Here is a 17,665-nt window from a genome sequence, read left to right as displayed (position 1 = left end):
AGTGATGTCGCTATGAGAGGAGGTGACGGTGTTGTTGGCGATTTAGGGGTGTTGGTGATGAAGTGTTAGTGTTGGTGATGTAGTGTTGGTGTTGGTGATGTAGTGTTAGTGTTGGTGATGTAGTGTTGGTGATGTAGTCTTAGTGTTGGTAATGTAGTCTTAGTGTTGGTGATGTAGTGTTAGTGTTGGTGATGTAGCCTTAGTGTTGGTGATGTAGTGTTAGTGTTGGTGATGTAGTGTTAGTGTTGGTGATGTAGCCTTAGTGTTGGTGATGTAGTGTTGGTGTTGGTGATGTAGTGTTAGTGTTGGTGATGTAGTGTTGGTGATGTAGTCTTGGTGATGTAGTCTTAGTGTTGGTGATCTAGTGTTAGTGTTGGTGATGTAGTCTTGGTGTTGGTGATGTAGTGTTGGTGTTGGTGATGTAGTGTTGGTGTTGGTGATGTAGTGTTAGTGTTGGTAATGTAGTCTTGGTGTTGGTGATTTAGTGTTGGTGTTGGTGATGTAGTGTTGGTGTTGGTGATGTAGTGTTGGTGTTGGTGATGTAGTGTTAGTGTTGGTGATGTAGTGTTGGTGTTGGTGATGTAGTGTTGGTGTTGGTGATGCAGTGTTGGTGTTGGTGATGTAGTGTTGGTGTTGGTGATGTAGTGTTGGTGTTGGTGATGTAGTGTTGGTGTTGGTGATGTAGTGTTAGTGTTGGTGATGTAGTGTTGGTGTTGGTGATGTGGTGTTGGTGATGTAGTGTTGGTGTTGGTGATGTAGTGTTAGTGTTGGTGATGTAGTGTTGGTGTTGGTGATGTAGTGTTAGTGTTGGTGATGTAGTGTTGGTGTTGGTGATGTAGTGTTGGTGATGTAGTGTTGGTGTTGGTGATGTACTCTTAGTGTTGGTGATCTAGTGTTAGTGTTGGTAATGTAGTCTTGGTGTTGGTGATGTAGTGTTGGTGTTGGTGATGTAGTGTTGGTGATGTAGTGTTGGTGTTGGTGATGTAGTGTTAGTGTTGGTAATGTAGTCTTGGTGTTGGTGATGTAGTGTTGGTGTTGGTGATGTAGTGGTGGTGTTGGTGATGTAGTGTTAGTGTTGGTAATGTAGTCTTGGTGTTGGTGATGCAGTGTTGGTGTTGGTGATGTAGTGTTGGTGTTGGTGATGTAGTGTTGGTGTTGGTGATGTAGTGTTAGTGTTGGTGATGTAGTGTTGGTGTTGGTGATGTAGTGTTGGTGTTGGTGATGTAGTGTTGGTGTTGGTGATGTAGTGTTGGTGTTGGTGATGTAGTGTTAGTGTTGGTGATGTAGTGTTGGTGTTGGTGTTGGTGATGCAGTGTTGGTGTTGGTGATGTAGTGTTGGTGTTGGTGATGTAGTGTTAGTGTTGGTGATGTAGTGTTGGTGTTGGTGATGTAGTGTTGGTGTTGGTGATGTAGTGTTAGTGTTGGTGATGTAGTGTTGGTGTTGGTGATGCAGTGTTGGTGTTGGTGCTGTAGTGTTAGTGTTGGTGTTGGTGATGCAGTGTTGGTGTTGGTGATGTAGTGTTAGTGTTGGTGATGTAGTGTTGGCGGTGATGTTTACGGTAACGTGTGGTGGCTCGTGTGGTGATGGTCTTGTGAGAGTGGTGGTGACAGACAGAGCTGTTGTGGTACTGTTGGTGTTACTAATACCGTTGTTTCTGTTGTTAACGGTGTTGTGACGGTAGTTAGTAAGCTCGTTACCCCTCTGTGGTGTTTGTGACGGTAGTTAGTGAGCTCGTTACCATCGTCTGTGGTGATGTCAGTCGTTTTTGTAGTCTTGAGGGTAACGATGTTGGGGTGGTTAGGGTTAGCGTTGGCACGGTTGGTGACAGCGCTGTGATGGTGGCTGGTTCTGGCGGTACTAAGAAAAAAGGATTATCTTTGGCTGATGGAATTTTTCTTCTTCAGAGACACACGGATGATGATTCCACGGGCGGGGATGGTGGGCTATGAGGCTTTCCCTCCCGTTCACCTCTCGTGCATCGCCTGTTCTCCTGTTCACGCCTTCTGTTCCATACTGTTCTCCTGGTTAGGCTCAGGGGGGAAGAAGGGTTAGTTCGTGATGATTTCTTGGATCTGCAGGTGTTTGTTCTCGGCTCAGGTGGTCAGGTGGTACTGTTACCTGCACATCTGGACTCGTGTGTCGTCGTATTGTTAATTAACATTTACCTCTTCATTGTCTTGAGATTGCCGCCAGTTTTCATCCTCGATCATTCACGTCAGTCATGTTTCTGGTGGAGAGCATCCTGGCCTTACGTATCTGCAGTGCTTATTGTATACAAATACATTGGGAAACAAATACAAGGGAATTAAAACATTACCAGACCACTGGGTTACGTCGAGGCTGTGTGTGTGTGATGGCGGAATGTGTCAGGTATACGCTACCTGGGTCAAACGAATCCCAAGTACGAACACGCAGCTGCAGGTCTTGTGTATGATTCTAGATTGGTGTGTCTGATGTCTGGTTGTGCAGAGCTCATACCGCGATGATTCTCCCGCCGTCCCTCGCTACAACACCCGTCGTATAACCCAAGTATCAGGGACGCATTATGGTAGGTACTGTTATCTCGGGTTATGGTATCCCGAGAGTAGGTTAACACTGATACAAATTGTGTGACTTCGATTTGTTCTGAGGAAATGATCGTCTGGACTGTGACGTTCTCCTCTTCTCTTGTTCACAACTTATTATCAGAGAGAGAGAGAGAGAGAGAGAGAGAGAGAGAGACGAGGAGCAGAGAATACAGCCATTGTAAATATACGTACAGAGATTAGGGAAGGAGAAATGGAGAGAATAGATAGTGTGAGAGTAGGTAAATACAAGACAGAGGCATCAAGACGGTCATACACACTGACAGATAGATCGATGAATAGAGAGAGAGAGAGAGACAGACAGAGACAGAGAGACAGACAGACAGAGACAGAGAGACAGACAGACAGAGTGGAAAATACACTAATGGTATGTTTTTTCTACCATTTAACAGCGCATGACTAACATCAGAAGCATTCCACCTGTGACAGTTATGGTCCTAATTGCCATCAGATTGCTAATTGCCTTTTAAATCGTTGGCGGCTGATCGCTGTTTGTTGCTTTCGTGCGCGTACAAGAAATTCCATTTCGGGTCGTGTTGAACACGTTGCTTAAAGCACTTGGTGTCTCACGCCAGAAAAAATTGGTTACATGAAAAATTGAAATTTCGTGGGGAAGTTCAGGCTCTTGACCAACAAGTAGGCATCACCAGCACTTTGGGATATTAGGCAAATGTGCTTCATGATTATGTATATCCGGATGTTGATGACGATATTTTTCAAAACTTCCGCCAGCAGGACAATGCAGCAGCGAGCACTACAGTAGCTCAGTGTAATACACCTTAACCCCAGCGTGTCGACGTCCACGATGAGGTTACAACACCTCCCTGCTAGACAAAGGTGCACGTTCGTGGATGACTCAAACTAAGGCTATCTGATTTTCTATTTTCTACTTTAGACGTCGCCTTGATGGCATCAGTTCAGTTACCTGCTTTTAAGCCGGCCAATTCTCGTCAGCAGTTGAAGCACTGTTAATTTGTTACAACATTAATATGCTTCCGCCGGCTTAATAACACATTTACATACTGGTTTCATAACGAATGAGCCTTCCCGTCCACGCTGCGCTGTTATGTATGTATCAAATTTAACAGGATTTCGCAGGCACTAAAGGGTATTTGCATGTGTTGTTTCCGTAATGAAGGGCCATTTTGCTCCCGGTCGCTACCTCTATAGTCTTTGGCCATTACTGAGTCATCCTGTGAATAGCATTGTGTCTGACAAAGAGGGATGATCATGGCTGGTATGGCCTTTTTATTTATCTGGTTCGTTGTAGAGTGGGTGAGAGACTAGGGGGGGTTTGGTGAGTGCAGTACCCTCTGGGAGTTAGGTTCGTTACCACCCGTAAAGGTGATACAGTTACATGAAGCAGTGGTAGATTCAGCAGTCGTGATCCAGATAGAGAACAGTCTGTCATCAGCAGGCAAGCCATGGACCTGTCGTCCCAATGTGACATCGAATTCGAACGTTCTTATCTGTATCAGATTAGCTGGACTGGTTGTTCTGTACGCTCTCTTCTGTGTGTATTCAGGTCAAAGGTCCTCGCCATGAGTGATGGCTTCGGGAGACTCATCACCAATATATTCAGCATGTGCAGGAGAATTCAACTTCGTGATAAATTTCATTTAAGAATTGGTCACATTTTGTGCGTAGTTGGCGGAAAGAACGTCCCAGTATCTGCCATAGGTCGCATATTTCGGGTTCAAGAGTAGATTTATGCATTCACGGTTGCATCTCACTTCTGTTCGTGTGCCTATATAAAAACGGTGGTAACTTTTCTGCTGCTATACAACATTTGACTCGTGTACATCCTCCACCAACCACCCGAGTCTCGCCACATCTCTGCAGACTCCTTCATACGTAGACCCTCTCTCTTTCTCCATATCATCACAAATGCTCATATTATTTACTTCCGCTAATTCCGCTCAGGTTAGCTCTTTTAGTCTTTTTCCTCACATCTGCTATTTCTACCCGTCCATACTATCCCCACTTATCGCTTTCTTCTGCAACACCTATTAATATCTCCTTCAGATTTCTCCATTAGCTCACATCGTGCATTTACTAGATCCTTGTTACACAGTCGTACGTGCACTTCTCATGCACCACATATGATGGCGTGCATCTTTTCTTTCAGTCTAGTGCTTGATGTAGCAGCCATTCTGCTCCTCCAAAACTGTGCCTTGTACTTTTTCATTTCATTGCCATTATTTTTATAAGACCAACTTAATAACCTGGTCAACATTCTAACATCTTTTTTTTATTTCCTTTTTTTTGGATCTTCTTTAGTTCATGTATGCCTTATCATCAACAGTTATGCTTTACTCTTCTTTATTTAATGATCCTTTGATCATCATCATTCCACTTTACTGTGCCCTTTTTTTCCTCACGCCACACACTTCACCTTCTTAACGGATGAAAATGAAATCAAATTTCCGCAGCGCATCAGCTGCAGTTACGTGTTCTTTTAGAGAAAACGGACATTTTGATGTTAGGTACGTTTTTACAGCCATTTAATGTAAAATATAGATCATGCACATAACATAATCTAACAGGTTTCAGTAGTTCCTTATTTCTACTCCAACGCTTTATCTTCCGCACACTGCACCGTCTATGTCACTGCTTTCATGGCTATTTGTGAATTTGTTCATCTTCTGCCAGATCTCCATTAATATTTCTACCAAATGACGCTTCCGTGATGATACTTGAATCAGACTTTTCCGTTTTCTCTCTTGCAAATGATTGTTCGTCGCATTCGCCACAACAAACTTATCCTACCCATTCTTGTCTGAATCAGTTCAGGTCTTGGAATTATCGTTAATACCAGAAGGTGCTTAACATTTTCTTAAGTGGATGTAACTTGACGTTGAAGGCCTTAATGACCCTGGCGATTGATAAACCTAAAGGCCAAACCATCATCCAGCCTGCTGGACAGCCAAGTCTCACGTCCTGTATTAGTTTGTCATCTGTCGAAATGAATGTGTTCTTATCTGTTGTGTTCCCTGAAGGAGACGACCTTGAGGCTAAGAACAACAGGCCGCGAGTGATTCCCTGCTGAATGCTAATTGTACATCACCACGTCATGAAGAGCGGCATGTTGCTTGCTTTAATTGTTTTCGTTGATGACTCAAGACTCATAACAACTTCCACTCTTAACGCACAGCAACAAGAGTGTATATACTGTTGAGTAAGAGAGAGTGAGGTAACAGTGTCATATACTGACCGTCACCCACGGATTCCTCTGTATATATGATACATATAATAATATACATCTGACTTCCTCAGTTATAAGGTGACAACTCAGTAAGAGCCCAGGATACTACGACTAACAAATGGCCATTCGCCATTGATGCCTACAAGCGAGTTACGTCATGTTACATGTGTAGCTTATACGAAAAAAAAATGTGGCTTTTGTGATGTGTTTTGCGGTTCCAAGATGTATATACTCATATAAATCATATTGGTGTTTGGCAAAGTTATATCTCAGGATGAAAATGAAATAATATGTCAGCAGTTTGTGCAGTGTGTCAGGTTTTACCTTAAATTCCAAGCATAATACCGAGACCTTCCCTAGGACAGACGTGATATCACTTCCCTCTCTCGCTCTCTCTCTCCCCTGCGTCAGATATTTCATATCCGGACAGCTTACCATTGTCCACCCTCCACCACCTAACCCCCCTCCCTCCCTCCACCTTCGCCCTGGTCCCATGTATTTCTGTGTATGATGACGGAGGTCTTCCCCAGGTCTTTCCCATCATTTTCCCCATCTTTATCATTCCCGTATTCCTTCCTCTTTGAACTTGTCTGTGTCGTTATTCTTGTAAAGGACTTGTGTTTCATTATTATCCCTCTACACATCCCTTTTTCTTTTTGTATGCTTTTCATCACCTCATTAGCCTCCCTCTTTCTCCCCCAATGATTTTCTCCCCACCTCCATTTTTTCATATCGTCTTCCCAAAGCTGGCTGAAGGGGACGAGTCGACCAGAGACAAGGGCTCCTACCAGGCTCTCGTCTGGCGGATCTGAACAATAACAACGTCTCATCCCTGCTCCTGTGACATCAAATTTCCCTTCCCTCGTCCTTTGACTTTTGACCCTTAGATCTGTCGTTTCCGCCCTTGCTCCCCTTCCTACCACCCCCTGATTATGTTCTTTCCTCGCCCGTCCCCCAACAGGATGTTCTCCTTGCTCACCTTGAAATTGTTCTTGTAAACGTAGAGTATCTGGAGCTCGTTCAGAGGCATGAACACCTCGGGTGGGAGGCTGGTCAAGTTGTTTCCGTTCAGCTCCAGGACGCTCAAGCGAGGCACTGTGCAGAGGAGAGGAGAAGATAGCGGTCGGTCACCCACAACGCCACTTGCTTAATTATTCTTATCGTTAATCAAGACTGACGTCTGAATAAGTGATTAGATGTGTGCATAGAGCTGGTGAGCTGAAGGTGATGTTTAGCGACGTTGGTTGCTGGAAGACGTGAGGTGGGAGTCCTATTTGACTGGTTGCATAGGTTTAGGATAATGAGTCGCTGCAGCTGGTTTATGAATAGTTCACCTCGGGGTGGGGAGGATCTTGGGTGAGTGCTGAGCCAAGTGGCATAGTGGGCATTAAAATCTTCACAAAGACAAATGCAGGGTATGCTGGTCAGGCTTTTCAGTTGGAGGAGTATACCTGAGGAGCATGTGGAGGAGGGAGATAGCTAGGAATTGACTATGTTGCAGTTTGTTAGTTTTATTAAGTTTTATTTTTATGGATCATGAAGCAGGAGGGCTTTGAAGCTCCGTCCTTGGGAGGGATCAACATTGTCTTCTCTCGAGAACGCTTTGGTGTGGCTTACTCCACCAGGTTTGCGAGGTAAGATCCTATAAAAGCTTGCCAAGTACAGTACCTATAGAGACGAGGGCGGAAGAAGCTACAGAAAGAAAAATACGATTTAACATCTAGTTCAGATTTAGAGACGGAATGCTTCACAATGCCTTTGAAAAGTTAATTCCTCAGAATGACTAAAGGAAGGAAGTTTTCAGATGAATGCATCACATATGAATAGACTTGCGAGCATTACTTACAGACGTAACTTGTTATGCTGTCAGTCAAGTTGCTTACTTTCATGAAGGAAGTCGATCATCATCGTAGTCAATTACTCTCAGCTGAGGCTAATGATTGAAAAGTATTGGTTTCGCAGACATTGGCCTAGTGAGAGTTCCAGGCACACGCACAACCTTCCTCTGGAAACTCACCAGATACGAAGACATCAGGGTGGAGGCTGGATATCTGGTTGTTCCCCAGGTAGAGCACAGTGATGGGCAGCTCCGGCAGGCCCACCAGGTCGTCTATCGTCTCCAGTTCGTTCCCTCCCAGGGACAGGGTCTGTGAGGGGAATGTATGTACATCTTAGCTGCAGCGGTCAGGGCTCCACGCTGAGGGAGGACTAGGAGAAGACGAGGGGCAACACTCAGCTGTGGCTGGAAATGATATCTGGAACAAAGACGACCTGAACGGCAGGAGTAACGCGTGAGGGGATGACGAGAGGTTGAATAGGAAACACAGAGATGGTTGGTGTACAGTTACTGCCTCCTCAGACATAGATAGACGATTGAGTGAGAGATACACTTGGGTGTCCTAGACTGGAAGATAAGATACAGTCAGATATAACCAGCCGTCATCAGTAGACATCAGAGAGCAGATCCAAATTTTGAATGTGTTATACCTCAGTATACCAAGGGTCAGTAGAGGTGGTGAGGGCGAGTGTAACACCTTACTGATCAGGTGTGGGAGAGGAGGCAGGTTGGGGTGAGCGGCTGACCAGAGCTGGGATAGGTAGGTAATGGGGCGAAGTTAACACCTTGATCATCAGGGTCAGGGGGCTGGTTGGAGCGAGAGTTACACTTAGTGGACGAGAGTTGGCGGAGGTGGTGAGGGTGGGATGAACACCTCTTTTAGTTAGGAGAGGCAGTGCCTTGGTGGTAGAGGAGGGATTAACATCGCATTGATCATAGCTAGCAGGGGTTGGTGGAGGCAAGGGTCACACCTTTGTTTGTCACAGTTGGCGGAGAAGTTAGATGCGCGGGTGATACCTCGATGTTTGTGGTTGTTAAGGATGATAGAGGCAAGGGTGTTACCTCAGTGGTTACAGTTAGCAGGGGTGGTGGAGGCGAAGGGGGGGATGACATCTTGTTGATCATGGCAGGGCTGGTAGAGGCGACGTTAACACCTCGTTGATCAGGGTTTGGTGGCATACGGTTGGGGATGTCATCTCTTTGATCAATGTTGGGAGGCGTCGGAGACAACGTCTCGTAGAGGAGGACTTGGGGAGGATGGTGGGGGCGAGGGCGAAGACGTACTTGTTGATCAGGATGGGAGAAATGTTGCGTGCGAGGATGATACCTGGTCGACTAAGGAAGTGAGAAATCGTAGGGGAGGGAATGGCAGGTGGCTTATCACGGTGGAGAGGAGCGGTGGGGGCGGAGGCAACGCTTGGTCAGCCAGGGTTGGTGGCGGTGGTGGTGATGATACTGAGAGAGAGAGAGAGAGAGAGAGAGAGAGAGAGAGAGAGAGAGAGAGAGAGAGAGAGAGAGAGATGGCGAGGGTTGGAGTAGTGTGAGTGGGTGAAACATTTTTTTGTGATGGAGGGAAGCTTTTGGGTGGAAACAACGCCTGGTTTGTGCACGATGAGGGAAGTTGTTGGAAGGAGGGTCATGTTCGACTGGGTAGGGTGAGGAGAAGTGATGGAGGCGAAGATGACGTTTCATGGACAATTGGACAGTGTGAAGATGATTCTGTAGCTGAAGGTGCAGGAAGGAGGGAGAACGTAGATGTGAGACATGGAGATAGCGGGAGTGGGTGATGTGGGAGGTGGGGATCCCTTCCACTCTAGGACACTCATAGAGTTTCGTTTTCAGACATTTGGGGACTTCTATTTTACCGTTGTAATTTCACGGGTTATTTAGAGCTGCACGTTTGCTGAAAATTCATTAGACCCGTGGTGGTTTAATGTGCATACTCAAACAGACGCTACTAACCCTTCAATTAGTGGCACTGCGGGTCGAGTTCGGGGTAATGCATTTCAAAAACTGGTTTATTAATCGTCAGAGTATATGATTCTGATCGCTGACGGGGTGACTTGGCCAATTTGTGGCGCAACACATTACAGTTACTGTACTTTGTTGAATTACAAGAGAACGTTGTGTGGTACTTTCTTGTTAAAAGCTTTACGGGATTTACCACCTTTTTGTGTGGAGTTCCTGTATAAAATGACTGACCATAGATCAAAACCAATAGTGAAACATCTTTCATATATATATATATATATATATATATATATATATATATATATATATATATATATATATATATATATGTGTGTGTGTGTGTGTGTGTGTGTGTGAAATGACATCAATAACCTCTCATTTTAGAAAATTTCACATACTAGATATATGCCATTAGAAAAAAAATACTGGAAACTAATCTGAAAAAAAAGACGATAGATATTTATTTTTCTTGCTATCACTCTGATGCTGAACTCTCCTAATTCAAAAAATATGATTTTTTTTTTTGTAATCTAGATTAATCATATATACCTATTCTGTTATCAGCGCCATAAACTAACAGGAATTGTGTATTGAAAAGGTTGACCCCAGAGGCACTGGCATACGCGTCCCACACTCTGCACCCTGCTCTGTGTGGCACCAAGCATTACGTATTCATTACCACGTAACCACAATCTTGAAATAAAACTCGTCATAAAGGAAAATAAACCTTAGAATGTGTAGGATTTATATGGTTGTGAAGTTACTTTGGTAATGAAAATGTTAATGGTATAGAGGTTAGAGTTGCTGACCATGACGCATCCCCGGGTTGCTTAGGATCGAGCGCCTGGGCTCTAATCCTGGTTGCGGCAGTCGGTCCACAACTTAGCCAACTGTTCATCCTCCCCTGGGAGTTGGTCAGTGAAATGGGTACCTGTTTTAGTCAAAGGTATATATTTCTTTCTTGTATTTCCCTTGATAATGTGATTATTACATGAAAGTGCACTTGGGAACTATCGTGTTTCATTTCCCCGTGGCGACTAAGGTAACGTAACAAAATAAAATAACTTCTCAGGTTTCATTAAAAATTCCACTTTACAGGAGTTTGGTTAGTGATCATCTCGAGGCATAACTCTCACGTTTCTCTATGGCACAGTTGTCTGAGGACCTGTCAGTTCCTTGACGAATACACAGAATTAAGTCCAGACGAATCACTGCGGGGAAGACGCGGATGGTAACGTAATGCGGGAAATGTTCTCGAGGAAGGAGAATGGTTTCCTCACGTTTCGAAAGAATAAGGCGGAAGATAGGAGGAGTTTAAACAATGTTGTTGGACTAAACGCTGCTCGGGACCGTCGGAGGAGTGTCTGTGAAACATCCCTAAATAGTGTAGGACTGCGGGTCACTGCTCACCTTGATATTGGCTACTGGCTGGAAATATAATGTAGGATGACTGTGGGTCAATGGCACTTAGGTTCATGAATGTTGCATGGATGTAAGGGAGTAAATGTTGCATGGTTGTTGGCTTGTAAATGATAGAGGATGAATGTTACATGGATGTGGTGGGCTGGTCAGTGTTATCTACATGGAGGCTTGAGAATGTTACTTAGGTAAGAGTTAGTTACTGTCACCTGGCTGCTGACTGAGAGAAACTACGTGAGTAACAGTTGGTGAACTCTACCTGGTCAGTGACTCTGGATGAATGTCACCTGTGTGAAGGCTGGTGGTCGTTTCCTGGATATACACTGGTAATTCAACTTTGATATCGGGTGTGACATAACTGTAACATGGGCTGCTTAATCGTAACCAGATGTGGACTGATGACTGGCACTTAGATGATTTGATGGTGATTGTTGACCCGTGGAATGATGTATGGGTACCTCGAGCTGAGCTGGTGGATATAGTTTGGTGCGTACAACTTGGTTTGGGGTCTTGCAAATGCCATCATCACTCTGTAGGTTGGTCATTTGCTTCCCAGATATTAGCAAGTGACAGCGAATTGGTTATGAGCGGATAGATACCACTTTGGTATAGGTTGGTGAATGCTACCTCGATGTGAGCTAGGAAATACTACTGGGTTATGAACTGGTTAATGTTGGTTGCAGCCTAGGATTTCACTGGGGACAAGGATTCTGAAGGTGTCCTCAACATGTGCAATACATTTAGTATATGTAGTGTAAACCCTTCTTCCAGGTACAGTACCTTTCCTCAAGTTCTTGTAACCTCACCATTTGCCTTTGAACACATTCTCTAAATTCCTATACGTTTCGTAAGACTCACTACCTCCCCTGGGTCCAGGGCTTTTCACAATAGACCCGGAAGCTTCACCTTTGTTCCCAGTTTTACCCTGTTTTCCGAACCTGCAGCCTGGAATAAAACCTTTTCATCTTTTAACACAACTCGCAACACCCCTTCATCCTTTGCCTTTCTTGTAGGTCCAACATTTAACCCAAGTTTCAACACTTACATGTTCAACAACTTCAACAACGTCCAAAAACTTTCCGAAAATTTAGCACCATCACCAAAACCCAACATCATGCCCATGATCCATCACCATACCACGGGTCCGACACCTTAACTAAGGTCTAAAACCTTCTACAAGATCCAACACCTTTCCCAAGGTTCAAAACCATCCATACATTGTAGAACCTTCCATAAGGTCCAATATTTTCCCCAAGATTCAAGACTCTGTCTTCAGCCTAGAACTTTCCGGAGGGTCCACTACTTTCCCCAAAGTTCGAAACCATTCCTACGGCGTAGAATCAAGGTCCAACACTTTTTCAAGTTTTAAAACCACCCCTGAGGTATAGAACCTTTCCATAAGTCCTTCCATGGCTCCGACCCCCGCACTAATCTCCAAACCATCGCAAATGTTCAGCGACTCTCCTAAGGTGCAACACCACCTTCCTCCCTTAAGGTCAAGCGTCTTTTCTAAGATTTAGTACCTTAGTCGAGGTTCAACACCCTTCTTATGGGCCAAGGTTGACGTTGGCAGAGGTTCAAATCCCTCTTAGATGGCCGACACTGTCCCAGTAATCTAAAGAACACCAAATTGCAGATGGTAAGGCGGTGATTTTGGGTTCTCCGAGCTTGAACATAAAAGAGGATGAAACGCATGCACGGCATAGAGTAAGTTGGAGCGACGTGGTATACAGGGGGTGACGTGCTTTCAGTGGACTGAACTAGGGCATACGAAGCAGCCGGGGAACGACGGAAAAGTATGGAAGGCTAAGTTGTGGATAGAGGGCTATGGTATCGTTGCTGTACACGTGACAGTTAGAGAGTGGATGTGTGAAATTGAAGCTTTTTCATCTCTGTTTCGCCTGTATGTTGCGTTAGAAGGAAACAACGAAGAAGTACGAAGAAGGAATATGTGTGTGTGTGTGTGTGTGTGTGTGTGTGTGTGTGTGTGTGTGTGTGTGTATTCAGGTACTTGTGGCTTCTAACGGTTCGACAGTCGAAAAAAAAAAAAAAGGGAAACATACTGAAGTTCATCGCCAGCGTAAGAAGATTCATGATACAAGAAAAGAGAATATACCTAAAAAAGAAAACAGACGAGCTGTTGCAATAAATGTGGTAGTACTAGAAGGTTAAGAGGTGGGGGATGATGTGAGATAGTAAGGTATATATATATATATATATATATATATATATATATATATATATATATATATATATATATATATATATATATATATATGATGAGAAGAATAAACTGTGGTCGTTGATGAATATCAGCTCAGCTTCACTTACTCCTGCAGAGGCCGTACCTGTGAATCATGGTAGATTAACGTTAGTAATCAGTATAGAGAACATGTGAGGATAGAAAAAAAGATATAATGCCAGGGGACATGGGAGGGAAACTTGACGCTTTTGGGAATAAGTAAAGATTCTGCCACCAAGGTGAAGCCCGTAGCAAGCCTCTAGAAATGGGAAAACAAGTGAAGGTAGGGTCGACAGAGGCCTGAGGATTATACTGTTGTAATTCTCATCTGATATGCACTGGGGCGTAGAAAAGTCGGCAGCTGTACCCCGAAATTATGGGATTAGGTTTTAGGGCTTGTTGTATGCGGGTAAAGGAACTGAAAATGAATACGGGCCATCCAAGAAGTATTTTGTGCATGTCGCCAGTCATGAGAGATAAGATTGTGAGAGTGATGAATAAGATGGCATGAGTATGAATGTTCAGAGATGGAAAGATTAGGTTGGGTCTAGAGGAGAAAGTAGGAAAGATTAGGATGGGTCTAGAGGAGAAAGCAGATATCAAAAACGTTTCTCGATGTTGCCAGAAAAGAGAAATATGCGAAGTGGTTGACATTTACCGTATCAAGCCTTTATCTTTTTGTTTGACTTGGTTTAGGATGGGGTTAGATAGTTGGGTTGGGGTTTGGTTAGGATAGGATTGATTAGGCTAGCAGAGAGAGAGAGAGAGAGAGATCAGTAGCGTCGTGTTCAGCGTAGGCTACGTCGATCTATATCAATATTGGAATATACGTCTTGGAATTTTGGTATTATATTTCCCACGTGGTAACGTTATCCTCTTGTGACTGTGGAAACGAGAAAGTACTTGATATGTGAAAGTAATTAGCAGAAGGTGGAAACGGGTTGAGGATTTTTTTTTTCTTTTAATATATACATTGACCGACTTGGCACAGACAGAACATGCCCCAAGCAAGGCCATATCTGGTGAAAGGAAAAGTAAAAGGGGGAAAAAAAAAATGGGAGTAAGAGATGGATCAAGGCTCTGCACGTGTTTGTAGACCTGGATTTTAAGAGTAGAAAGGATTATGTAAAGAGAACACATAAGAAGCAGGAGAATTCGACAAGACTCGGGAGAATTTCAACAGCTGAGGTGTTCAAAGGAGGAAGAAGCCGTCGTCATCACAGCTCTTCCTTGGGGTCATGACTTCACAAAAGTGGACAGAAATGCAGCGGAGTGTCAGAGAATTTAGCTTGTGCCGGAGATAACCCTGAGGTGAAGGATGTACAGATGAACGTCCAGGGGTGAGTGAAAGGGGACTAACGGGGGACGTGACGGTTTAGGGAAAATGCCATTCACAAAGCATACTGCTGTCCTAAGGCCATTTCGCCTCCACCAAGTGATAATGATCAGACATCCCACCCAGCTGCCCCTCTCAGTACGTTCACATCCAAGAGTCTCTCCTTCGTGAGTCTGTCAGTCAGCACATGGAGCAGCAATGTCCCCTTACCATCTTTCCTACTTACCTATGCATACTCATGTATGTCCCCCTTCTTGAAGATCAGGTATTCCCAATCACCAATCCTTTTTCAGCAATTCACAAGGTGTTCACCGTTGTTGTTCACAACACCGGATACCTCATTTCCCCCAGTTATACCTCAACTGTCACATTACCCACTCTCGCATGTGTATCACATGTCACTCATGTTCGATCCTTAGCTTCGAAGCTGCTGACGCACTCACTCAGCTCCTCCCAAAACACTCGCCTCTCTTCTTTATTCCTCTCATCTCCAGGTGCATATGCGCTAATGATCACCCGCCTCTCGTAATCTACTTTTATTTTAACACACACACACACACACACACACACACACACACACACACACACACACACACACACACAGACTCGCTCGGGCGCGAACGTACGATCTCATTAGCCTACGTCATAGGTTGAGACGAAGAAAATGAAGGGAAAGGTTAATCGGATTTCACGGTGAACTGTTGCTGGCAGTATAGCAGGAGGTTGATTAAAGTGACAGATGGCTCTCTCTCTCTCTCTCTCTCTCTCTCTCTCTCTCTCTCTCTCTCTCTCTCTCTCTCTCTCTCTCTCTCTCTCTCTCTCTGCGTATATATGTATACGTATGATTTTTTCTGTCTATCTATCTATCTACCCACCTCGAGCCTGGGGAACAGAGGAAGGTCCTTGAAGGGGAAGGTCTTGAGGGAGTTGGTGGTGAGCCCCAGGCGTACCAGCCTCTCCCTGCAGCCATCGAAGGCCCCGTCTGCCACAGATACCAGGCTGCTGGACACCAGCTCCAGCACCTCGAAGGTCTTCCCGTCTGAAGGGAGAACGATGTAAACCATAAGGTCTGAATCCTGTGGGCAGGACTAGGGAGACAAGGGTCCAGGTATGGCGGGAGAGATAGAGGAACCTGGTAATCTTTTTTGGGTAGTGTCATAATAGCCAGGAAAGCTGGTCAGAAGTATGTACAAAGCTTCGCGCCTCTTCTGATCGTAACCCACAGCCTATAGTGAGACACTGGCGGGACCAGTCTAGCAGTGGATTGAGGATTGAAGAATTTTCCTTTTTTAACTTTCGAAGATAAAAACTTAGGGTCAAAAATCTCATTAAAAAGCCTTTTGAAAAATAATTTCTGACACTACAGTTCTTTTTATCTTTCCTTTAGTAAAGCAGTTTAATTAGTGAGTAAGGAAGTCTTTTGAATTCCCGGTTTGTCATTTAAAGCTTTCAAATTCAAAAGTAATGTTAGAAAAAAAAAATCCCTGACACTTGATCCGATCTTTGTTTTGTCCATCAGATATGTAAAATGAAGTTTTATATTTCGTTCGAAGATATACTCTATAATGACGCACCATCGTATGAACTATTGAAAGAAAGGAAAAGAAAAAGAACTGTAATTAGAGGAAAGGAGATCAGTTGTACCAGAACATTGCCTGCCAGACCTTAGCTCGTCTCTCCCCGGAGCTTCTGTCACAGCCACATCCCCACGAACACGTTTCGATATTTTCAGATGTGAAAGAAAAATCTTTTTTCTTTTTTTTAGATGTTTATAACGTTTTTATTACAGCTTAACCTTCAAAAAAAATAAGAAAATAGCGAAAAAGATAAGGTTTTCGAACGGCTGTTAGAAAGAGTTTCAATTCTTCTCTCAAAGCAACAGTTATTGTCACACTGTGAATAATATGCAGGTCTCCGTCACCTTACTACCCACTCCTCGCGACCACCCGCAGCTCAACCTCGTCACACTTGCCTGACTCGTGCAAAAATTCCTCTTTCCCAGGACAAAAAAAAAGAAATAAAGGATCTTTTTCCAGCACTCCTGAAAATGGGGTTCAGCATGTTATGGTGTGGGAGGGGACACGCGATGATGATGATGATGATGATGATGATGATGATGATGGGGTCATTTTGCAGCACATGAACTTCCTCATGCCAGACTGCAATTAGCTGAGTGGATTTGCTGTACCTCTCGGTGAGGTGGGAAGGGACTATATGTACATAAGACTGTACAGCCTTGGGCTGCAGGAGAAGATGGATAGTCTGAATTAAGAGAGGCAATTAGGCTAACAGTAACTAAGATGCTTTTCATCGATTACGTTTCTAGAGACATGAAGAGGGTGACCATATGGAAGGCACCAGGGACACAGATGATCACCATAAGAGTATTGATATGAAGATCTTAGAAAAATTGTTATATAATACAGTTATTGATGATCTTGTAAGTTAATACTTATGATGGAATCTACACGTATGATTGTAAAATGTTGGAAATGTATCAATCTAGGGAGAAGGATTTGGGAGGAGGACAAGGGTTTCTACAACCTGCTTCTGTATGGATTACACGGTAGATTATTTGGAGAAGACATTAGGGTAGAACAGAGATGTGCTACATCTTCGTGGGTTAAGATATAAAAGTCTCTTGTACGAGTGAAACACGACTTTGAAATGGAAAACCAAAAACAAATAAAGAAACAGAATGTGAAGTATAGGTACTCTCATCATGAGAACGGATAAAAGTAATGAGTAAGGGTGAGAGATGAGGCTGTCAGAGTGTTGTATGAGACAGAAGATGAGTGGCTGTAAACCTGAAGAGTGGGGAGCTGAGATGGATTAGGTGTGTTGCAAGCGGTGGTGAGGGGAACGATGATTTAAGGTGGTGTACAGGGGCGAAGTGAAAGAAAGGAGACAAAGGAGAGATCGAGGGTGAGGTGGAGGAGGAAATTGAGAATCATGTAGCTGAAGAGAATGTCAAGTGTGGAAGGGTGCCTACAGCCTTAAGGGTAGGTTTCCTTGGAGAACACGATGATTGCGCCACCCTAATGGTCGTGGAGGAAAACGTATGGGCAC

At 44.1% G+C, this 17,665-nt stretch overlaps 2 protein-coding genes across 13 annotated transcripts in view; one reads left to right on the top strand and one right to left on the bottom strand.

Moving 5' to 3' along the window:
* Positions 1-17,665, top strand: part of LOC139766508 (uncharacterized) — a 1,237,960-nt gene that overhangs the window by 920,920 nt on the left and 299,375 nt on the right. The window lies entirely within an intron of this gene.
* LOC139766471 (oplophorus-luciferin 2-monooxygenase non-catalytic subunit-like) overlaps positions 1-17,665 on the bottom strand; it is a 175,379-nt gene that overhangs the window by 102,756 nt on the left and 54,958 nt on the right. For all 6 annotated transcript variants that reach the window (XR_011716912.1, XM_071695157.1, XM_071695166.1 and 3 more), the window contains exons 4-6: positions 15,472-15,635; positions 7,809-7,938; positions 6,771-6,886 (exon numbers count right to left, since the gene is read on the bottom strand). Coding sequence is in view for 5 of the 6 variants with exons in the window: in XM_071695157.1 (XP_071551258.1) it covers positions 6,771-6,886; positions 7,809-7,938; positions 15,472-15,635 (410 nt within the window). In the remaining variant the exon portion in view is untranslated. The remainder of the gene's footprint in view (positions 1-6,770; positions 6,887-7,808; positions 7,939-15,471; positions 15,636-17,665) is intronic.

The sequence above is a fragment of the Panulirus ornatus genome, chromosome 4, assembly GCF_036320965.1.
Source record: "Panulirus ornatus isolate Po-2019 chromosome 4, ASM3632096v1, whole genome shotgun sequence".
Taxonomy (NCBI): domain Eukaryota; kingdom Metazoa; phylum Arthropoda; class Malacostraca; order Decapoda; family Palinuridae; genus Panulirus; species Panulirus ornatus.
Note: the sequence above shows the minus strand (reverse complement) of the source record. Positions and strands in the feature narration are given on the sequence as shown.